The sequence below is a fragment of the Bos javanicus genome, chromosome X (genome assembly GCF_032452875.1).
Source record: "Bos javanicus breed banteng chromosome X, ARS-OSU_banteng_1.0, whole genome shotgun sequence".
In the NCBI taxonomy this organism is placed as follows: Eukaryota; Metazoa; Chordata; class Mammalia; order Artiodactyla; family Bovidae; genus Bos; species Bos javanicus.
In genome coordinates, this window is record NC_083897.1 from 8,590,189 (window position 1) to 8,615,442 (window position 25,254).

Genomic DNA, 25,254 nt, shown 5'->3' on the forward strand with positions numbered 1-25,254 from the left:
AGAGAATGATTTGAGCATTTAGGGAAAAAACAAATTCATAACAGTCAGTGAGTCTAATAAAGAAGGTAAAATAAAAGGAAACAGAGGCATTTACAAATACTTCCAGATAACATTTTGCAACTGCAAAGGTTCCTTAATGCCACTGTTCAAAATATAGCTAGCATTTCCTAGAACTAAGAAGATATCACTTTTGGGCCAACTCAGAAGGCAGTGGTTTTGGTAACATGTTAATTAAAAAGAATTCAAATAAATTATTTAAATAAAGTCATACTGTTAAAACTAGACCAGATATGTTTGGGAAATAAAATAGTGCCCAGTAGTAGTAAACAACAACAACCTAACAAACAAAAAACAAAAGCGAACAACCCCACCCCCTGACAACATCAAGATTTTGAGGGTGCTAGATGCTGATCTCTGGTTTCTCAAAAATTTAAGCCTAACAGGCTAAAATAAGAAGATTTAGAAGTAGCCGTTATTCAGACCTCTCACCCCAGAAATGCTGCCAGTTTTCCCACTTTGGGAAAGGTGGGAGGCACTTTTGAGGTCCTAAGGTAGGGCTGGGACAATTGCCTGCCTACAGTTCTGGTTTGACTTTGTTCAAGAGTACACAGAAAAGATTATAGAAACCAAAGTAGGCAGTCTTGGTACAAGACATTCTGGTGGCTCTTTGACTTGGGGCGGGGGGAGAAGTAGGAGGAGCAGATCCTTGGGTTAGAGATGCCTTCCAGAATGAGGAATGATTCCTGCCCACTAAGGGAAATTAGTGCTGTGATCAGCTTTCTTTCCTGAGTAAACACTGGTAAAATGGGGCACCCACTCACCTTCCTTTCCCCAAAAACCTATTACACAGTCTAACAAGCCTTTTGAAAAACCAAATGGAATAGCTAGCAAACGAAACTGGAAGAAAAATAGAGCAAATAACACTGGGGCTTTCTGGCTAGGCTTTGATATTTGGGGCTTGAAGATAACCTCTCATTTGAATTATTAAGCCTTTGATTCCTCAGAGGGAAACTTTAAATGGGCCAGGACTCACTCCCAAGGAAACAGTGACTTTCTTTGGTCAACAATAAAGCTGACTCATTACATCAAAGGGTCTTTAATATTGAGGAAGTTCAATGTCAGCCATTTAGGGAACTCCACCTACAGACACACACTAGATGTGTTGGTGAGCTCTGTAGCTAATGGAAGATCCTCAAATGCAATCAGTTCAGAAAATAAGGAGTTAATACTGGCCACTGCAGGGGTCCCGAAAGACTCTACTTCAGGGCCAACGCTGGTACATATCCTGATATGTTGGTTCCTATGCCTTAGAGGTTGTTAAATATTTTGAACACTGTCTCTGTGAGTGAAAGCCTTATTTAAATCAATCAAACACTTTTTAAAATGGAATTATCAGGTATAAATTTGAAAGTTGTTTTCTAAGCCCGACTTCTGACTTAACATTGTTTTAATTTATGAAAGATTTCAAATGGAAGACAACTCAGAAAATCATTACAAACTGCTGTGCACCTACCACCCCAATTTAAGAGGTGTTAATATTTGCTTCCTATATCTCTTAAAAAAAAAGAAAATGTTGTGAAAACAGGCAAAACCCATGTCTTTTATCTCTGTTCCCTTTTCCCTTCCCTCCCTGGAGGTAAGTACTAGTCTGCAGTTCGTGTGTGTCATTTCTTTGCATGTTTTTATACATTCTCTATATATGTATATGTCAAAAAATAATATATAGTGTTGTTTGTTTCTATGCTTCAAAAATTTATGTAGGAGATGGATGGTGGTGATGGCTGCACAACAACGTGAATCTACTTAATGCCTCAAAATTGTAACTTAAAAATGGTCAAAATGGGAGAATTCCCTGCTCCAGTGGCTAGGACTCCACGTTTTTACTCACTGGGCTGGTGTTCAATCCCTTGTTGGAGAACTAAGATCCTGAAAACCACACAGTGCTTCCCCCCCAAAAAATGGTAAATTTTAGTTTTGTATATTTTAACCACAAAAATATGCTAATGATATCACATCATATATATTCCTTTGCAATTTTCTCTTTCATTCATGCAACCTTATGTTTTGTGACTATTAATGCTTTTACATGGGCATCTAGTTAATTCATTTTTATTGCTATATATATTCCATCATTTGACTAAACCTGATTGATGGATTGTTAGGTTGTTCCCCCTTTTTATACTGTGAAAGTGAAAGTGTTAGTCACTCAGTGGTGTCTGATTCTTGCAACCCCACGGACTGTAGCCCACCGGGCTCCTCTGTCCATGAGATTTCCCAGGCAAGAATACTAGAGTGGGTAGCCATTCCCTTTCCAGGGGATCTTCCTGACCTAGGGATTGAACCTGTGTCTCCTGCATTGCAGGCAGATTCTTTACTGTCTGAGCCACCAGGAAAGGTTGTTCCCATTTTGTAGAGTGTACTGTCAGCCTAGTGTATCTCCTTATGCACATGTGTACTTGTGATTTCCTATACACTTTTCTTCACCAAGCTCCCTTCAGCACCTCTCTCTAAATATTTTAAAAACATAGCTGCAAGTTCTCCCTTTAGTTGGACAGTGTATTTTGCAGGCAAAGAGAATTAAAGTAGGACTGTGTATATCCAGTCAATGAGGTTTGACAGAAAAGTTGTATACAGCAAAGCAATTTTGAAAACAAAATGTTTACTAGTAGTCTTGAAGACAATCCAGTTCTATTAGTTTTAAAAAAATTTCTTATCTTCCTTCTCATCATCATACTTTATTTAGCACTTAATCTGTACCAGGTACTGGTTTAACCTATTTTGTGTCATTTTATCTGCTATAATCCTATAAGGAAGGTAGGAGCACTGTCTCTACTCCAACATGAGAAAGCAGTGGCTCAGAGAGGTTAGCAATAAATTTGAGCTCAGTCTTACCTGCCGGATCCCAAAGTCTCTGGTTTTAACTACTCTAAACACTTCTTAAGTTTTCCAGATTTCACAGGGCCCAAATGGGATATACAAAGAATATGATTTAAGGGTCATTGTAAGGCTTGCCCACTTATCTTAAAAATACTTTTTCTACAGGAAGATTTCTAGAAGGACACAGAATTTAGAGACCTTAAGGACATATATTGCTAAATCTGACCAAATAAAATTAGAAAACTTCTACAAGACAAGAAATGACAAACTTGGAAAATATTTGCAACACGTAGGAGAGACAAAGGGATGTTTTTCTTAATTTACCAAAGAGAAAGATCAAAAGCTCAGTATTAAAATTGGCAGAGGATATGAAAGTGAATTTACTGGAAAAGAAATACAAATGGTCACAACAGATATGAAATGACATTCAGCCTCATTTATAATTAAAGAAATTATAATTTAAGCTACAAGCTACCATTTTCTACCAATCAGATGGGCATATATTAAAAGGTTTAGTAATACTTAGTGTGGCTGTGGGTATGGCAAAACGGGCATCTTTGCACACTACTGGTGTTCAATCTTTTGAGAGGGCAATTTGGTAATATCTACTACTGTTGAAAATTAATCTGGTGTAGATACTCACAAAAATGCCCCAAAACACATGAATGAGGTTGTTCAATGCAGTGCTATAGTGATAAAGGATTTAAAAAACCAACATGTCCATCAAGAAACAAATTACTTAATAAATGGTATGTCCATATATTGTAATATAATATGTAATATCTCTTAAAAACAGAGGTAGATGTATATGCTTCAAAAATACTTCAAAGAGCTTAAAAACTATAATCAAACAACAGAAGCAGGGTGAAAATTAATGCATATATGATTCCTTTTATGTAAGGGAAAAATACATATGAAGATCTCAAAGGAATCTCAAGAAACTATGAACACTTTAAGAAGAGGGACTGGGGTGTATATGTTTGTGGTGAAGAAGCCTAGAATTTGCTGAACTTTTCTATAGAGTCTGGACTTTCAAATCACAGACATATATTACTTTTATTTTTTTATGTTTCAATATGAATGGGGCTTATCTAGATGGCGAGATTATAGGCTGTTTTAATTTTGTATTCTTTATATTTCTCTTTCTTAAAAAATAATAAATATAATAATTTTTTTTTTTTTTTTTACTATGGGACTGCCAGGATGGCCTTCAAAGTCTTCCACTGAGCCTTTTTCCTTGACTCATAGTACAGCCCCTCTGGTTAAGAGCAACCGAGTGACAACCATCAGCACTTTGAGACGCTTTGTGGAGAGCTGTCTCTTATGGAAGCAGAGACCTGAAATCTCAGGGACTAGTCATAGGACAGGACAGTGTGTGTGTGTGTGTTTTAAAATAATATGTTTTGTCTTTTGTTGAATTACAAAATAATAAATTCTCAGGAAGTTCAAGAGAACAAAAATCAAATCATTCAATATTCCTTATGCAGCAATTCCCATTGCTAACATTAAATTAACTTCCTCTCAATCTTTTTTTCTCTGCATGTATAAACCAACCCTTTACTGTTATAGATGCAGCAGTATACGGTACATCGTTTTGTACTGAGTATTATTTTGTGGGTATTTTCCTTATACCTGAAGGTTTGGGGGCTATGGGAATGGCCTGTCCTGGCGCTGACAACAAGGGAAGTACATTTTTGGTAGGAATATTGAAAATAATAATGAAATTGATGACAGATCTGTGTTTACTATCACCATTCACTGGAAATTGTAAACAATGTCAGGATAAAACATTCCTCCCACGGAGTTGTCTGCCTTTAACATACGCCACAGTATGCCTAACCCTGCTCTGACTAAGGGTGAGAGAGGGGAAAGCCTGGATTTCTGTCTTGGGAGGGGGCTCAGAGTTAGCCAAGGGAGTCCCCGAAAGAGGAAAAAGGAGAAGACATTTCAAACAGCCCCTCCTTTACAAGTTTCCTGCTTAGATTCAGTTCGCTTGAGAAACTGCTTGACTTAAAAAACAAAACAAAACAAAACAAACTTAGCAGTTGTCTTTCTTATGTGCGTGTAACTGAAGTCATTCAGTTCAGTTCAGTTCAGTTCAGTCGCTCAGTCGTGTCTGACTCTTTGACACCCCATGAATCGCAGCATGCCAGGCCTCCCTGTCCATCAGTACCTCCAAAATGCTGGTTGAAATGCCCTCTGTGGTGCCATCTGTAAATTTTGGTCTGAAGTGGCCAAAATGCAATTAATTGATCAATTATAAAATAAAAGTGGCTTTCCTGGCTCTATTTCCAGCTGTGTTTTAGCCCCTGATGATATTAAAATAATGGATTTCCAAAGATATCTGGGCTTTTGCATGTTGATTGAGTTTTACACTCTACACCTGCTAATTCATCCAGTATGGCTGGAGGATCAATGAAACTAAAGACATCTGATGACTCCTCTGTTGTGGAGTGAATATTCTTGGTCCCCTGGGAAGTCAATGCATGGCAGACTTCAGATTCCTTCAAGAATCAGCAAAGCATGCTAGACTTACCAGGAAATGACTCCCTCATTTCTTTGATTTTACAGTCAGCACCATGCATTTGGTAAACTTGAAATTACTGCGCTATCTTGTATTGATGGTGGAGCAATATGGGGCCATGATCAAAGCTTTAGCTCTAATATAGTTTCATGTTTTAGAACCTTAAAAACAAACATTTTGCATTGAAAGAAATTTCCTAATTAACTTCTGAAGAATTTGTACATTTAAACATCTTACCCTGCTGGAGAAGACTGATAAAGCAAACGTACTACCTTCTGTTGAAGAGAAATTGTATTTAGAAGGAACTTGCTATTCTCATAAAACTTTTAATAGGAAGAAGTGAATCAAATTCCTTAATTACCATTTTACGGTTGGTAAAAGGGCAAATTACATACCATCCATTTCTAAACTTCTAAATGTCTCTGGTGCTTTTAATTAAAGCTGCCATCTAGAAACTACTAAAGCAATTTTATGCAATTAGTTATTTATAGGTTACCATAATACACCACTCAAAATATGATTTAACTGATTTGCAGTCTGTTAGTGTGTGATCTCTGTCATTTTTGTTTGATGGGGGGGGGGTCTTTATATTAGCTAAGGTGATCCTTAAGTGGACAGATAAGAAAGATGTGACACTGAGGAGATGTGATAAGGAAAGTTTGGGGGGCTAGTGATCTCAAGTAAAAAGAGGAAGAATCATAATTCCATATAGTCTGTCTTGCTATGTAGGGGTGGAAGTGTCACTGGAGACAATACCGCAGAGAAGTATATCATCATTATCCTCCCATCTCTCCCAACTTTGCTGCTGTTCTGCTAGATACCTAGCACTGCCCTTCCTCATGCCACCTGGAGTGGCTGCCACCTCGGCTGGTCCCCCTCTGGTGATCTCATCTATCCCAACCCACCCATCCTGTGCTCCATGTCCTCAATGCCCCCCTTACGTGTTTGAATGAGGGATTAATCTGTTGCTCTCCTAGGCAGTACCTGCACTCAACACTGAAGTTCACCTCTAAAGAAAACCATTACGGAATGAATTTAATGGTGAAAGTGTAGGCTGCTAAAGGGCATAATTTTGGTAACGAAGGTCGTGGGGGGGTTCCTCAAAATATAACATGTAGAAAGAACCAGCAATAGAAGTACTGCATCTCAAGGTCCGGAGGGATCAGCCAGTCATATCCCCAAATCCCACACCTTTCTACCCTAGAAATGATCAAGGCTCAGACTGACTTACAAGGATAATTTGAAACTTGCCTCTTTTCGAAGTAACTTATTCCGTATTTGGGTCATTATTATAAGCAGCCTTATTATTAGCAACAAAACAGCAAGCCTGATCAGAATGGCAGGTAATATTTAACATGTAGACACTACATGCTGGGCACTGTGCTTTACAACACACTTCACACAATGCAGGAGGCCCCGGTTCCATTCCTGGGTCGGGAAGATCCCCTGGAGGAGGGATAGGCTACCCACTCCAGTATTCTTGGGCTTCCCTGGAGGCTCAGATGGTAAAGAATCCGCCTGCAATGTGGGAGACCTGGGTTCAGTTCCTGGATTGGGAAGATCCCCTGGAGAAGGGAAAGGCTACCCACTCCAGTATTCGGGCCTGGAGGACTCTATGGACTGTATGGTCCACATGGTCGAAAAGAGTCAGACATGACTGAGCGACTTTCACTTTCTTTCACATGCATTACCGAACACTCCCATGTCGGCATGATTACTCCTATTCTAACTTCATAGATGAGGAAGTTGAAGCTCAGGGAAGTCTGGTGACTTACCCAAGACCACACATTTAACGAGTGGTGGATCTGGGATCTGTGTGCAGTGATTTGACTCCAGAACCTGGGAACTTGTCTCTCATGGTATTTGTCCTCTAAAGTATTATCTGTTTGCTAGAATGTTATACATGAAAATGAAAATAAATGCAGAAGATAAGTCATTTAATAATGTCCTTGTAGCTTTATAAAACTTGAATGAACTTAATACAAGTTCCATGTATTAATCATGGATATGTTCTGGACCAACTAGCCAAGGCTAGATATAAGTGCCTTCCTTTTGTCTGACTTCTCTACCAACAGGTTATGATTTTAGGATTGTGATAGAAAAGCCAGAAAGGTTCTCAAGTTCCAGCTGCTGATGTAATATAAGCTCTAAATCTTTTGACCATTCATAAGCAGATGCATTAGACCCACTGTGCAAATAATCAATTAAGCTCTGGGACTTCCCTGGTGATGCAGTGGTGAAAACTCTGTGCTCCCAATTCAGGGGCCCTGGGTTAGATCTCTGGTCAGGGAACTAGACCCCACATGCCACAGTGAAGACCTAGCATGCCACAGCTAAGACCCATCGGAGCCAAAACATAAATAAACATCAATAAAAGTTAAACTCTCCTTCTGGTTGCATCATAGGTACTAAGTCATCAGGTGTAGCTACTGCAAACTGAGGGAACAATAACAGTTTAGGAAAGAAATACCCAGAAGTGGAAACAACACAGGATCACTGAGCAATAAAGAACAAATATTTTACCTGAATTTTAAGGCTTTGTCAAACTTTTTTTTTTCAAGATGCCTCTGATTCTAGGACAAGGATGTGGGAGGAAAGTTCTCACAGGAAATGCCTTGAAGCTGAGGCAGGAATTTGGTCATGTGTGGCAGAAAGCTGATCTTACCCAGAAAGCTGACTTTACTAGGTGGGGTGTCCAAACCATTCCTACATACCTCCAGGTCTGATTGTACTTTGTCATTTTTAGCAGAAGAGATTCACTTCTCTAGAACACTGAGGCCATCAGAATGGAGGACTGGTCAATTTTCTAGCCCTTCTATCTACAAACTTCCACATCCCTACACCGACACACTATCTTAGGGAGGTCTCTTCAATCTCCCCTCTGATTCCAGGCCTACTCCAATTTCCTTCCAATCTGGTTTCATCATTTATTCTCTGCCTCTTGTATCTTACCATTGACCTGTAATCATTGCATGTATCTCATACAAAAAGCTCCTGAGTGCCTTGTCCTCTCACTAGTTATCCCTCTATCTTTTGCACCCAAGCCTCTCTTCAAAAGAGTGATCTTCAGTAGTCATATTTACTTCCTCACCTCTCACTGGCTCATCAAATGCCTGAAATCTGGCTTCCACCTCTACCATCATTCAAATCACCAATGAGCTCCTCACTGCGGAATCCAATGGCTACAATTGTGTGACACCTGATATTGTTTTTCACCCCTTTTGGAAACAAACCATTTCCTTGGCTTCCTGGATACCAAGCTCTCTCTGTTCACTTCCTCTTCTTGTGAAGATTTCTTCTCTATTTCATGAGATTCTCTTCCATTGCCTACTGTATACCTATTGGTATTTCCAATGATTTTTTTTACCCCAGCTTTGCTCCAGCATATCTACCCTGTCACTAAAATAATCTGTCCAAAATGTATCCATCAAGAAAAATGGTACTGATGAACCTATTTGCAGGGCGGGAATAGAGACACGGACGTAGTGAATGGACCTGTGGATGTAGCAGGGGAAGGAGAGGGAGGAATGAATTGAGAGAGTAGCATTGACATATATACATTACCATGTGCAAAATACATAGCTAGGAGGAAGTTGCTGTATAACACAGGGAGCTCAGCCTGGTGTTCTGTGATGAGCTAGAGGGGTGGGATGAGGGGGAAGTGTGGGGGTGGGAGTTCAAGAGGGAGGGGACATATATATACTTATGCCTGATTCATGTTGATATATGGCAGAAACCAACACAGCATTGTAAAGCAATTATCCTCCAATTAAAAATAAGAAAAGTAGATAAATGCATCCACCAGATGATCAAGTCATTTCCCTGCTTCAAACCTTTTACCTACAGGACAAAATGCAAACTTCTTTTTCTTGCCTTGCTCCTATCACCCTCAAATATGTTTACTTTAACAATTCTGAATTATTTATAGTTGCCCAAATATACCATTCATTTTACGCATGCTGCAGCTTGCCTGTAATTTTGATGAGGGTTGGCCTTAGTGTCAACACAAACAGTTATGTCACCATAATGGATCATGTACTAAAGGAATTTAGGAAAAGCCTCACTGCACCCCATTGCATAGTAGAAACAAAAGAACATTCTCACGTGTTTGTGCACTATACTCTCTCCCTCATAGATACCAGTTGTATCAGCAAGATACTAGTGACATCACTGATGAGAGTTTTACCATCTTTCCACTAACCCCAAAGTTAGCCCTTCAAAACAGCATATAAATAACAGGGGGCATCAGCAGAACTTTAGGATGCACCTTGGATATATCTGGGTAGGGACAAAAACAGATTATTTTTGTCTAGACTTTATCATACCCAGCTTTCTTAATTGCCAGTAAAGTTAAAGGAACTCCTGTATGATTAGTGTCATGAATAACCCAAAAACACTTTTAGAAGCCATGAAGATTTAAGGGTCATCTCCCTTCTCGGGAACAGCTCCGGGGCTGTTTGCATGTGTGTAGATACTGCCTAATCCTTGTCGAGTTCTGAGGTCAATATGCTTAAAGATGCACATGAAAATGGAGATATACTCCTTGGTGAGGTCCAAGAAAACCATATTAAGTCATTGATTAATTTCATGCTGTCCAGTCACTCCTTCACCCTCTGTCTCTACTTTTTAAAAAATAAATGTATTCAGCTTGTCACAAATTTTATTTTATATCTCCACATAGTACCATTTCACATTTTGTTTAAGTACTTGGTCATCTATTACATGACTCATTAGTTTGAGTTCTCTGTAGAATTAAAGAAAGTTGCAGTAAAAATAATAAATGGAACCTAAGTTTCAACTACATCATCCATGCATGTTTTAAAAGCATCTTTCAAAGTCAATTCAAACTCATATACAATGCCAGGGATTAGCACACCATCAACCTCCTTGCTAAACTTTTTTCCTTGCCCCATCATATTGAAGTATTGATGAGTAAAATGGCAAATGTTTCTCTTTATTGGGATTCCAATCAAAGTGCAGAAAACTGGATTAGATAAAGACTTCTTCCTAGGAGAAGTACCCAGGGGTTATCTTACATAAAACTCCATCTATTAAGAAAAAGTTGGTGAAATTTCTAATTGCAGAATCTTCCAAAGAGATGTGACAAAATTTCTTGGGGATTTATTTGAACAATTCTATTGACAGATGATGCAAATGCTAAAGAGTGCACTATGGGTATACTACTGGGTCAGTAAAATCTGAGAAATAGTTTTAATAGGAAAATGAAAGTAGACTAAAAGTCATTCATCTTCCAAATAAAAATATTTTGTTTTCATTGAATACATGTCATTACATTGAAAAGCATTTCCCACTATTTCCTACCCTCCCAGAGAAACCAACCTCCCAGAGAGATCATGGATTTTAGTAGTGTGGTATAGTGCAGGCATCAGCTCCCCCACCCACCATCCCATCCCTGTGCCTCATGGGTTTTGAACTCAGGCAGACCTGGTTTGAATTCCAGTGTTATCTGTAAAACGTCTGACCCTAGGTAAATTTCCAAAGAGTCGGACACAACTGAAACAACTTAACACACACAAATTTCTTAAGGTATCTGTGCCTCTATCCTCTCATCTATACAATGGGAATAATACTATTCACCTTGTGAGTTGCGAACATCAGAGATACCATGCGTAAAATATCTAACAGTGTACAGCACACAGCAGACACTCAGTAAGTTATACTTATGGTTATTTTAATACATTAGAGCTGGGAAGGAGAGCATCCTAAGCCCTTCAGTTTACACAACTGAACAATCTCAGGACTCAGTATGTGTATGCCTAGCCCAGTGTAACAAAACTAGTCAGTGGCATCATTAAGTCAATTTCAGGGTTCAGGGAGGTACAGTGACTTACACAGGGTCATACCAAGAATCATTATATGGAGGGGACGTGAAAATCTAGGCTTCCTAATCCTGTGTTCATCACAGTTTGCCTTCATTTCTCAAAACAACAACAAAAAGCCCCCCAACTCTAAAAAAAAAAACAACACACACACAAAAACCGAAAACCATGGCTTCTGACCTTTCGCCTTTTGCTGACTGGTTTTAATCCCATTGAATGATCTATTCCAACGTTAGGACAAATGATCTCAAAAGAAAATGTTATTTCATCCTATATTTAGAATAGATTCAGCAAATAAATTAGCTGTCTTGCAGATTAACATTTATTTGACTTACCTTGCATAATTAAGGACATGTTGGAGAGCCTGCCTGTAATTGCAATATGTTGCTTGTTAAAGTCTTAGAGGGAGCTCTCTTTCCTAACCTAGAAATGGTACTCCCTAGATGTACATTTCCATTTTCTACTGATCTACAGCTTTTCTTTATTAGCTTCTAGGCGGAGAGAAAAATCAAACCTCTCCTTAAAGAAATCCATTAAACATTTGCTGTCTTCTAAGGGGGAAGGACGAAGGAGCTGATGTGCATGGTAGCTGTAAAGCCAAAAAAAAAAAAAAAAAAAACCACAAACAAATTGGGCTTTTTTGAGAGAGAAAGGACCTGCAGGAGAACCTCAAAGACATAATTAGCAATTAGCAATACTCTCCTCTCAGTTTGCACATGGTGCCTTAACGACTTCTTGCATGATTTTTCCTTCTATGGAAGTCTATGAAATTGCCCTGCAGCATTCCATATAATGAGACTCTCACTTCTGACTCACTGCCAAGGGTAAGTGCTGTCTAGATTCAGCGTGGAGATAGGTGCCCTAACTAGGCACTGAAGTGTTCTGACCAGCATTTTCAGAGCAACTGACGCCTGGACATAGGTTTTGTCATCAAAGTGATTTTGAAGATCACTAACAGGGTCGTCATCCACTGTGAACATGATGGAAGGAGATGTGATGGACACTTAGTGTGAGCCACTTGTACCCCTCCTTTAACAGGGTCCTCATCCACTGTGAACATGATGGAAGGAGATGTGATGGACACTTAGTGTGAGCCACTTGTACCCCTCCTTTAAGCATCCTCCTTCACTCACTGGATTAGAGCAGATGTTGCCAACAGCAGCTTCAGTACATTATGTGAAAGCTGTGTTGGACGGATTAGACATTCAGATGTCTGAAACCTGGGCCAGCTGTTCTTAGGGCCCCTTACTGCTTTGGGATGAATAAAGTGTACCACATTATTGTAAAGGCCACGCTTGGATAGAAGGTTGAGTAAATCAAGCCAAAGAAAAATGTGCTACTAGCTATGACCAGAAGAAAAACTTAAATATTAACTTTAATAGACACATACATTTTGGCACTCTCATTACTGATGCTTCCAGAGTTCATGTAAATCCTGCTCATCAGGACTCTATTATTGCTGCTTTTTGAGCAAAAAGAAAAAAAAAGCTGCAGGAACCAATTATTTGCTTTATTTGGAAAAGCTGATATTCATTCTCTGTGTGGCAGGTTGAATGTGGTAGGTGAGATGAGTGGGTTTCATACTAGCGGCCACTCAGGAGGATGTCAATTTCAGGCACAGTACAAGGTTGATTCCTCCCTATTTCTTATGCAGAAATCCTTAAAATACCTGCAAGAGTTTTAAACCTGTGCATAAGGTGGAACTCCAACCTGATGTCTTTCCTTGAAAGATGAGCTAATTATAGTTGCACCTGAGTTAAGCATTCACTCATCAAACGTGTATTGCAGACCAACTATATGTAAGAAACAAGCACAGGCACAAGAGAAAAGAAACATTCCCAAACACTTTACCACGATACTTACGGGTGGGGGCGCTCATGTTCCCTTAGGGAGAAAACATCATTTCCTTTCAGTGCTACTGAAATTCCTTTTAGGAGTACTTGGGTATGGATAAGACTTACCTAATTTATCAATCACACAAGAAACCTGTGTAGTAGATTTCATACTGTGCAAGATTTTGCTGGGGAGGTGGGGAAGAGTCAAAAGAAATATAGTTTCTCATCTCAAGCCTCCCATTCATGAAAGAATTGGAAAGCAAAAGAAGGCAAAATATAACTAGGTGCTAATTGGGTAGTGTAGACACTGTTAAAGAAATTCAGATTTAATGGGTTGGTTAGCCAGAGGGGCTTTAAGAAAGACACAGGCCTTGAATATGGCCTTGAAGAAAGGGAAGCCTTTAAACTCTGATTGGAGTTGAAATTTAATCCCCATATGGCAAATGTCAAATAGCTAGAGAGTAACCTCTTAATATTTGAAACAGTAACTGACCATCTAATGAATTAAACACATTGACCTCACTATATTTTTTGGCATGGAAAGGTGTTCATAATACGTTAAGTACGAAAAGCAGATTATAGAACAGCATTCTATGATTCTATTATTAGAGAATAAAATATATGATATGCACAGAAAAAAAGTCTAGAAGGATAAAAATGTTGACAGTGGTTTTGTAGATGTGGTAGGATTATGGGTAACTTTAGTTAAAAACATTTTTTTGTGTTCTCTATTTTCTGATTTTTCTGCAACAATTGTATATTATTTGTGTAATAGTTAAAAAAAAACATGTTGGGTTCTTAAAACTCACTACAATGAATACTTCATAAAAGTTTCTTGGAGAAGGAAGAGAGAATGATTAAATAATGAAGGAGATAGGGTGGATTATATATGGCGACAGAGTTAAAAGCTGACTATCCTTCAGCTTAGTAGCCTAAGATGGGAATATGATCCAAGTCTATAAAATCATGAAGCTGACTAGGAGAACATAGATTTATTTAAAAATTTCAGGCAACAGAATTGAGGGTTGACCCTTGAATATTGGGAAGTTAAATTTAGGACAAATAAAAGTAAGTCTGAGCTCTCACAGAAGGCAAAAGAAAAAAAAAAAGGAATTTGTTATACTAGGATACTAGGGGTGGGGCTTCCCAGGTGATGCTGGTGGTAAAGAATCTGCCTACTAATGCAGGAGATATAAGAGACGTGGATTCGATCCCTGGATTGAGAAGATCCTGGAGGAGGGCATGGCAACTCACTCCAGTAGTCTTGCCTGGAGAATCCCATGGACAGAGGGGCCTGGCAGGCTACAGTCCATAGGGTGGCAAAGAGTTGGACACGACTGAAACAACTTAGCCTGCACACATGCATACTATGGGTGATATAAATTTAAAATGTAAGTATATAGCTTCAAGGATGATTTCCCCAGTGGCTCAGGTGGTAAAGAATCTGCCTGCAATGTGGCAGACCTGGGCTCAGCTCCTGGGTTGGGAAGATCCCCTGGAGAAGGGAATGGCAACCCACTCCAGTATTCTTGCCTGGAGAATCCATGAACAGAGGAATTAAGACACGACTGAGTGACTAACCCTTTCACTTTCACTTCAACAATGATTTAGATAAGTTAATGGAAGAAAGGTTCATTAAAGGTTGGTGATTGTTAAGCAAAAGGCAGGAATGTCTCAAGTCTATGAAATACTCAATATATTTGAAAGTGGCAGAATGTGGCACAGATTTGACCCCTAACCAGCGCAGGCCACAGTGCTAAAGCCATCCTCCTGGAGGCCCTTTGCTGGGCCAGGAGTTAACCCTTTAGTTGTTGGACTGTTGGGAGATTCCAAGAAGGAGATCATGGGCTGGGGTGTCCAGGAGGCAGAGGGTCCTGGGCAATAATTATTTATCAACCAGAAAAGAGGCACTCCAATATGTTCCTAATAGTTATGACTATCCCAATGCATATTGGCTAAAAATTAGTCCTGGGTGTGCCTATCTTCCGGAGAAGGCAACGGCACCCCACTCCAGTACTCTTGCCTGGAAAATCCCATGGACGGAGGAGCCTGGTAGGCTGCAGTCCATGGGGTTGCTAAGAGCTGGACACAACTGAGCGACTTCACTTTCACTTTTCACTTTCATGCATTGGAGAAGGAAATGACAACCCACTCCAGTATTCTTGCCTGGAGAATCCCAGGGACGGGGGAGCCTGGTGGGCTGCTGTCTATGGGGTCGCACAGAGTCGGACACGACTGAAGTGACTTAGCAGCAGCAGCAGCAGTGCCTATCTTCCCATACAGACTTCAGAGATGACGTCTGTCAGAGGTACAGTATATTGGGATGGATGGACCACACTGGGACAACAGTCTTAGGGATCTGTGAAGTCAAATGAAACCTTTAGATGACCAAGGAATTTTTCTTACCTCGTGGGCTATTCAGGGAAGCTTCTGAGGCTCTTCCGCCATCTCCACAGTGGCTCTGGTCAAAGGGCAGGCACTGATCACCAGTCCCTGCCACCACTTCAAAATTCTTGGACAAATCTTTTGTTTCCACAAGAGATTTCAGCTTGTAGACTTTTCGGGTATTGGTGTCTGATAGATAAAGTGATTCAGACATTGGGTCCATAGCCAGATAGTATTTGTGAGCAGGGCTTGTGCTAAGAGAAGAGAAAAAGAAAGTTATTTAAAGTAATTTGTTCAGCCTACACTCCCTGGGCTCTGCCTTTTGTCACAAGTGGAAAACTCTCTTCAGAGGTGAAAGTATTAATGTATCTTCCTTCTTATGTACTGAGGAGATGGACACCTCTTTGTTTTTCTAGTAATGGGTCTGGGATTAAAAAAAATTCAGTGTGTACTGCTAACCTGTAATGATCTGATATCCCAGTACCATCCGTTTGAGGGTAGAGAAAGATGCAGAGGAGAGAAAATCCCAGGAGATCTGTTTTCTCATACATACCTTTTCTACTCCCCCCACCCAGTTCTCCAATTACCTACTAGATTACTGCCTGGATATCTCAGGCACCCCAAACAGAAACTCCCCAGTCACCTCAAAATCCAAAACCGAAGTTAGTTATTCTCTTCCTGAATTCCCCATCCTTCACAAACCTACTTCTTGTCTTCTGAGCTTCCTACCTCACTCGGGGTCCCTACTGTCCTCCTGGGGTCCTGTTGGAAACTGAAAGGCATCCATAAACTGTGACGAGCGTGGCTTAGGTCGAGCTGTGCTGCAGATACATTGTGCCAAACTTCTCCTTTCCAAGCTTCCTTGTTTTTCACTTTTTTGTTTTTTAGCTGACTACCATATTTCTTGAATCCACATCTTCTTCTTTCAGGACATAATACAAGTGATTACATGTGACCTTTCTTTTGGTTGTAATCACAATCATCCATACCTCCTAAAGGTGACAAGTTACCTTGACTGGATTTTGGTATTCCTGAAATTCTTCAATTATATATTTACACGGGACCTTGTATTATTTTTATCTGCATATGTGGCTGAGCTCATTCACTAGTTTTGATCTTCCTAATTTCATTTTTCCTGTCACTGCAGGAGTTTTGGTTTGGGGGACATTTTGCTTGAACTTAGGGTCATGTACTGCTGACATCATCTAAGCTCTAAACCTTGAGGTCTAACCCTTACTCGCCCCCTTTCTCTCCACATGTAATTGTGCCTGCAAATGAACTTTCAGAACTTTTCTTCTATCCCTCCTGCCATTACATTAGTTTTAACCTTCATCATCTCTGGCCTGCAATATTTTCCACAGCCCTGCCCATAGGAGGTGTTTTTGAAACCTTAAATCCATTTTTCCCCATCTTGCCTCCAGAGTTAATCTGATCATTTGCTTCCCATCTTTAAAAACTCTACAGACTTTTAAATATTCCTTGGTATGGGGCACATTCCTTTCTTTACTAAGTAATTAATTCTTGTATGCCTTTTAAGGTTTTATACAGGCATTATCTTCTGAAGAAAGCTTACCCTAAATCTCTAGGCTCAGTTATTTGCCTATGGTTACCTCTATTCTGGGTGATCACATGTCATATTAACTTAAAAAAAAATGTATTTGTATCCCCTAATAAACCATGAGAGGTTGGACAAGAGCTACCCTGTCTCATTTCTAGTGTGCTCACTGCACAGCACTCCGCCTCACACCTGGTAGCCTAAATCGGAAACCGGCAGCCATTCTTTACTACTCCTTCTTTCCGCCATTCCCCATATCCAGTAAAACAACATTAAAGAAAAAAAATTCTACCTCCTAAACTCGTCTCCAATCTGCCCACTTGTCTTTATCTCCACTGTCCGCAGTCCAGGGTTCTGCCATCTCTCACCTGCATTCCTTCCTTGGTACTATTTCTATGTTTGTATTTGTTCGTGGAGTCATTAAAAAATATTTACTAAGTGCAAACAATGTGCCAAGGAACTGTGCTATGGTCGGGAGACCTACTTGTGTGCACAGCAAAGCCCTTTTCTTCATGAAACTCACAGTCTCGTGGGGGAGTCAGATCAGTAAATAGGCTATGACTTGTAAATAGGAGTGTTACAACGGAAGTAGAAAGGAGAGAAATGAGCAGATAGGAGGAACACATTACCTAGCAGCACCCATGACATGGTATTAGCATTATTTTTTAAAATTATTAACTGAAGTTCATATTTTATTCAGATTTACTTAGTTTTTACTTAATATCCCTTTTCTGTTTCAGGATTCCATCTAGGATACCAAATTATATTTAGCCTTCCAGTCTCCTTAGGCTCCACAGGGCTGTGACAGTTTCTCAGAGTTTGCTGGGTTTTGATGACCTTAACAGTTTTAAGGAGTACTGGTCAGGTATTTTTGTAGGATGCTCCTATTGGAATGTGTCTGATTTTTTTTTCTCACAGTTAGACAGGGAAGGAAGACCACAGGGGTAAAGTGCCATTCTCATCAAATCAAATCAAGGGTACATAATATCAACATGGCTTATCACTGTTAATGTTGACCTCAATCACCTGACTGAGGTAGTGTTTGTCGGGTTTGTCCTCTGTAAGTTAACTCTTTCTGTCTTATTTTCCACACTGTATTCTTTGGAGGAAGTTACTCTGCCAAGACAACACTTAAAGAGTAGGGAGTGTACCTCCTTGAGGGTCGAGTATCTATATAAATTATTTGGAGTTCTTCTGCATGACAACTTTATGTTTTCTTCTCCATTTATTTATGAACTCAACCATTTTTTTCATATCAATATGGACTCATGGATATTTGCTTTATATTTTGCATTAAATCCAATACTACTTTATTTTGTTGCTCAAATTGTCGCAGCTTTACCCCCTGGGAGCTCTTTCTGTTGGCTCGTGTGCCCCTCATCCACCGCCATCAGTGCGGGTGTGCTTTGTTTGTTTTTTGAGCACGTCCTTCCTTTCTGGAACTACACGATGCTCCAGGCTCATCTTGTATGATACCTGCCCTGGCACCAGAATGAATCATTTTTCCAAGTATCCCTAGTCCTTTTATTGAAAAATGGTATTAGAGAGTAAGATCTGAATACTGGGTGTAAGCACTATTTTTTCCCCTCCACACCTCGCTGTCTCAACTACTCTGTGAACTCTTTGCAGGCAGGAACCTTACCTTTCTACCTCAGTGCCAACAGAGGGTCTGACAGGGCTGATGCTCAGTAAGTGCTGAACTAAACTGTAGGACATGAATCTAACTAAGACATAGAGGAGTTCAGGCCTTGGCTACTTAGCCAAGCAAAATGGACGGGAGAGGGTCATTAGACTAATTAAGATGCTCTTAAAGACTGGCATTAAACTGTAAATAAAACCCAGAGCTGTTAAGAGTAAAAAAAAAAAAAAAAAAGACTGGCATGTTCCTGATTGTATTTGTAATTGCCATTTGCCCTCTAAGCATATTTATGTTAATGATAGTAAGGCTGGCAAATACTGACTTGAGATCCAGTTTATAGTTTTAATTGGAAAAAAATCAAATCCAATTGGAATACTTGATTTTTTTCTACTTACCTTCATCAAATAAGAGAGTCCGGTAGATTCCAGGGACATCCTCAACCCTGGAATTACCATGCCAGCTGCTGTAAATAAACCGTGAAGGGCCCGACAGATTCCAGTATTGCTTTGGCAGTCATACGAGACAAAGCATCTCTGTAGCAAAGACTGCTTAAATATGGGTTTGAGTAAAAGTTTTCACATATTTAGTTGTACTTTTTGCCTTCAGAATAAAAATTTTCCAGTGCCCTTAGATCTTTCTAGAATAAAGAAGGGGTCACACCCCTCCTCAAAACAACCTTCAATACTTTGGTAGCCAGCTTGTGGAAGTTTCAACTGAACCAGATTAATCATGTTTTGTTTAGGGAAAGTCCATAGGCTATTTTTCCAAGAGAAATGTTATTTGTACAAAAACACTTTGGAATGCATTACATTCATTTATTATTGAATATCCTCAAAGTGCCTGTGAGGGAACTTGGAATTATCATTCTTCTCAAATCTCAACTGAGGAAACCCAGGCACATAGAAAGCTCACCCAGGGTCACTAACAAGTCTGTGCTTGGACCAATATTAGATTAGATTGTATGTAACTGAGTGTGCAAAATAAATACCTTCAGAATACTCTTGTTCTGAAAGTGACAAAAAAAAATTCAGTGTTACAATCTTCTTCTAACTATGTTGCTTTGCGAGGCTGTTCTCAAACTCTGTGCACTGGCCTTTAGAAAATGGAATAGCCCAAATGCACCAAATTCAAATTTGATTGCTATTTTCTTGACAGCCAACAGTCAGGAAGGTCTCCTATACTGAGAAGCAATTTCTTGCCATTTCATGCCATTTCCCAAGTGCACTTCAGCTCTTTTGAGATTGGTTTCTTTCTACTTTGTGAAAACATGCCAAACCTGAGAAAGAAAAACCACTGGAATACATTCCAATTTGTTCTAATCCCTTGTGTCTAAACACATATTGCGATTTGAGATATGTGAAGATTATAACTTTAGTGGTATTGTCATCTTCTGGTTAGTTTTCCATGCAAGCAATGCCTGCATGGAGACTTAGCAAAGATCACTTAGCAAATATCACTTCACTCATGCCAGTTAAAACCACATAGATTGTGAAATGGGCAATTAATGCTCATAATTAATACGGTGCAACATTTTACCAGCAAGCAATTTGATAACCAACTTAATTTGCTTACGGAGTCAGTCATGCCAAAGTAGCAAGGCTGATCTTGTGCACTGGCATTTGGGAAGTGCCTCTCCCAAATGGACTCCAAATGACAAACCCCATCACTGCCATTTTGATGACAATTGGCATTCGAAAGTGAACAAATTCAATTTTCTCCTTTGCAATTTCAGGTAACTTAGAACAGTTTTGACAAGTGTAATGTGTTAACAAGTTGAATAGACATACTTATGACTAATTTCAGAGTTATATGCCATTGTCAGTAAATGGTCAGTTTAAAGTTTATTATCTTTTTTTTGATGGGGTAAAACAGAAACCATGAGGTTGCATAAGAGGAACATGGAGAAATCTTATTCAAGAAGGTCATCATGGGCATTCTCTTAATACACTTGTCAACTAAATTCCTGGAAGTAGGAAGACTGCTGCACCGTCTCTTTCTCTACTTGCAACTTGAAAGTGAAAGTGAGGTGAAAGTGTTAGTCGCTCAGTCGTGTCTGACTCTTTGTGATTCCATGGACTGTAGCCTGCAGGACTCCTCTATCCATGGGACTCCCAGGCAATAATACTGGAGTAGTTTGCCATGCCCTCCTCCAGGGGGTCTTCCTGATCTGGGGATCAAACCCCCATCTCTTGTCTCCTACATTGGCAAGAGGATTCTTTACCATCTGAGCCACCAGGGGAGTCCACAAAATCAAATCTATTTGAACTTACAGACTCACTTGTGATATCACCTAAGAAAACACCATGAGGCTGGAGGCTTTGCTTTCCCGGGAAGTACTGAACTGCCAACTTTCTCTTATCATGTTTTCTTTTTGGTACATTCTGATCCTCTAGCAAATTCCACTTAGTGGAGCTCTCCTTTTGGAAAACACTTACCTGAGTTATAACTCCTAAGTTAACATTTACATTATTCCTTTAAACTTATTTAAGAAGTAAAGTTTCCCTATTAGCATATTATTAGGAGGTGATGTCTTAGGCAGGAAGGGGCATTAGGCACCCACCCATGTGATTTGCTTACCTATGTCTGGTATCTCTGTTTCTAGGGTGCACAAGGTATCCACGAATAGCAAGTAAAAGCAAACAGAGAGTCATCAGTATCATCCAACAAGCCAAACTGAACCAGACACACCTCTTCCTAACTCAGCTTGTGGTCAGTAGAGGGACTCCATAGGGATCACTCAGTCAGATGGGTAAGCCAAAGTGGACCCAATCCCTCCTGGCTGCTTATCCTGAGATGGCGCCAAGATGACTGAACATCCAGCTTGGTGCCTGGGCTAAAGCTCTAAGGTAGTTTTTTTCAAAAAGTTCTCTCTGGACTGTTTTCATTGGAAGCAGCTGAGCTCTTGCCACATGTGCAGTTTCCTGGGGGCTCTCCCCAGTCATGCCAAATCAGAATCTGGAAGTGGGAGTGGGGCCCAACAATTCCATTTTTAACAAACTCAGCTGGTGATTCTGAGGCAGAATAAGGCTTAAGAACCCCTGGGCTAAGTTTTGAAGAAGTACCCACTGCAAAGGGTCTGATCATGCAAGTCTCTAACTTGAAAGCCACTTTATCAAAATGCAAACTCTTTCATTATCCAGTCTATGTACAAGAGACATCCCCAACCCAAGCTTAAGCCACTTATATGATTGTAGAGGTGAGATAGGGACATCACTTGTACACATTAGCACAAGTATTTAGCAATATTAAACAATTTAACAAATTGAAAGTATAAAACTTTTTTCTTCAACCATGATAGAATGTACCTGGCATCAAAACTGCTGCATCAAGAAAGTTTCAATAAAACATTGTTTACATCAAACTACAAGAGCCTTGTATTGGCCAGCTACTCATGCTCTGAGGGAGCAACCCTGGTGGGTAAAACAGAACTGTCATGTCAGAAACAGCAGAACACTTCGGGGGTCCCTGATCTGTAAGCAGCTTGGCACAGGGCACTGCCTAGGGTATCTTACTCTGGGATGGGGTATGGGTCTTCTTGCCCAGGGAGCACAGTCTGTGTATAGGCCTGACCTTGGGTCCAATCTGCCCAGAATTAAAAGGTTATAATCATCTGTGAAATATAGTCATTGCAGTTTTAAAATGTTTTAAACCTGGCCCTTAGGTCATTTTGAAAATCATGAAGATAACAAATCTTTTTATCTAAACTAGAAAATGTTCTTATTAGTTGGAACATCAGGAAAGAAGAAAAGATACAAAATGATTTCCTTTGAAGCCATCTGCAACTACTTAACTCTTGTTGAAGAAAATCCTTTTGGGATTTGACTAGGTGGGCTACAGTGACAATCCACTGACTTTTCCATTTTACGTGTTAGTCACTCCAGCCGTGTCCGACTCTTTGTGACCCCATGGACTGTAGCCCACTAGGCTCCTCTGTCCATGGAATTCTCCAGGCAAGAATACTGGAGTGAGTTGCCATGCCCTCCTCCAGGGGATCTTCCCAACCCAGGAATTGAACCTGGCTCTCCTGTACTGTAGGCAGACTTTTTACCAACTGAGCCATCAGGGAAGCCCCTTCTATTTCATGGGGCCACCTCTAAAGCCTGGGTATCCCCAGGGTTGACACAAAAGATCAAAAGGTAAGGGTGAGGTGATGTGATTAGAAATCTGGCCTCAGGCGTTTGAACCTCTTTCAGTTTCTTTGTCTCCAGACACTTGCTTATTTTTGTGGCCTCTGAACCATAGGGTGAAAGCGCTTAAGGCTGGCTCTAATCACTGTTACATGGTTGATCTTCTTGAAGGAAGTTGAGTTGTGAACATTAAAGCATGGTTTCATCTGCCACAGACTCTCACGGTACAGAACCATGTGTGTGGCTCCAAAAGGTTTTGAAATTCTTAGGTGATGGCAAGGAGTGGGGAGAGGGGGTGGTTTGATTTTCTTGTGGCCACTTCTGATCGTGCCAATAATGTCACTGTGAATTTGGGAAGATGTCCCATATTATGCAGAGCAGCTTCTCTCATTAACATCTCAGAGGGAGGAAGAGAAAATGACGGAATTTATTTCCAGTGTGTGACCTTGTTCTGTCTCAGAATTACTTTTAGTTAAAGATTCAGGATTGAGCCACCACCAAAGTCGGTTTGCTGTCTAGCTGGCAATGGACTGCACGCTGAGGTGTCAGTGTGTGAGTGCCTCACAGGCACGGCCCATCAGTGGGCATCACCACCTGGCAACTGACGGACCAGAAGTTTGCCGTGAGTTTGGAGGAGAAAGGTATGGAAGGGCAAATCTTTTCAGAGCAAGAAATTCTTGTGATGGTAGGATCTTTAAGTCGATCTTTGATTTTGTTCAGGACCTGCAAGATTAAAAGGGCTATTCTTTTTTAATTAAAAACTTTTTACTGAGTTATGATTCACATACCACAAAATTTCACCCTTTGAGAAAGTGCAATTCAGCAGTGTCCAGTAGACTCATAGAGTTGTACAACGCCGGCCATCGTCTGATTCCAGAACATTTGAATCATCTTATGAAGAAACCCCGTACCCATTAGCAGTCAGTTCCCATTTCCCCCATTTCTCCAGCCCCAGGCAACCATTCATCTGCTTTCTGTCTCTATGAATTTGTTTATTCTTGACATTTCTTATACACGGAATTAGATAATATGTGGTATTTTGTGCCTGGCTTCTTTCATTTAGCATCATGTATGACCCATTCCTTGTACATTTTGGTAAGGATGTATGACCCATTCTTTAGTACATTTCATGGATGGAGAAAAAGGGGTAAGCCAACTTTGGAGTTTCTGGCTCATGACCAGACATCACAAGAGTTTGCTTGGCCTGCTCTGTGCTGGTTGCAGCACTTTGCTTGTTCTTCATGCTGTTCTTAGCTTCTTCCCTTATCCTTAGTCAGAAAATATCTGATATCAAAGAACGGACTTCCCTGTGTGTTCATCTTCTCATGGGAGTCTGCCTTTGAAGACTGACTTCCCACTCCTGCCACTTCTTAGAGCTTCCAACTTCAGGAAACTCTCAGTTAAGACTATCCTTCTCATTCTCTGTCCCTTGGCCTTATCACAACTTTCCTGTGTTGTGTTTAGGGCCCTGCTTTCAGCTAGCCATTCGCTTGAAAATCAATCTGACAAACGAATCCATGCTTGGTGATTAATGATGATTTTAGCTTGATGGGTTTTTCCAACACAGGTTCTCATGTTGGGAACTCTTGGAAAGCCAATGTCTCAACTCAGAGGAATGCATTTCTTAGGGTGGCAATTTGGACCCCTTGGAAGGTCAGCAAAGATGTTTTGGGTGTGAGGTAAATGGAGCTTTTGGGTGACAATGCTAATACATGAGACTAAACTGGAAAGCTAACCACCTATTTCATCTATATGTAGTCTGTTTCTCTGTTTGCAACTCCAGTGTTGCTGACGAGAGGAAGGTTCTTGGTCATTTTTCAGATATTTTCAGGGCCCTTAAAGTCTGTGTTCCATTTGTTCCTTCAGCAGAGCTCTCTACAACTTCTACTGTCCTTCATCATGCTAACTGCCCCTAAATGGGTGCTATTCAAGTTCTACCCAATCTCCAGTAAAAGACAGGAGTTGAGCACTAACAACAATGTAGGAAATATTAACTAGTCACTGTGAAAGAAACAGTAAAATCTCAAGAGAAAATTTTCATGTCACATTGACATTTGTCAAGTCCAAATTACTCAAGGCACCAAGAAGCATTTGGTAGGCTCTTTTTTTTTTTTCATTTTTAAGGGAAGGACAAAACAAATATCTGGAGAATCAGGGCATCTTGAACAATACAGCATGAGGTTTTTACAAAGAATAAATAATTTCCAGTTATGCTTAATAGATTTGTGAAATTAGAAGATGAGAGGGGAGCAAGAGGATACTCATATTTAAATTCTTACAAAGCACTTCATATGGTGTCTCCTGTTTTTATTTATATAATAACCCATGTGAGTTTTAGAAAACTGAAAAATGACTCTGAGGTCATAATCAAAGGAAGATGAGACAGTCATAATTGATGAGAAACAATTGATAGATTTGGGGATGCTGAGAATGAAGAAGAGAAAGTTCAGGTACCTATGATAATCTATCTTA

General features: G+C 40.0%; 1 protein-coding gene across 3 annotated transcripts in view; it reads right to left on the bottom strand.

Annotated features, from left to right (window-relative positions):
* The window catches only part of TENM1 (teneurin transmembrane protein 1), a 911,501-nt gene that overhangs the window by 94,557 nt on the left and 791,690 nt on the right, over nucleotides 1–25,254 (bottom strand). For 2 of the 3 annotated variants that reach the window (XM_061409574.1, XM_061409572.1), the window contains 2 exons: nucleotides 21,233–21,253; nucleotides 15,483–15,715 (listed from right to left, as the gene is read on the bottom strand). In XM_061409574.1, the coding sequence (XP_061265558.1) occupies nucleotides 15,483–15,715; nucleotides 21,233–21,253 (254 nt within the window). The remainder of the gene's footprint in view (nucleotides 1–15,482; nucleotides 15,716–21,232; nucleotides 21,254–25,254) is intronic. The other variant, XM_061409573.1, reaches the window with a different exon arrangement.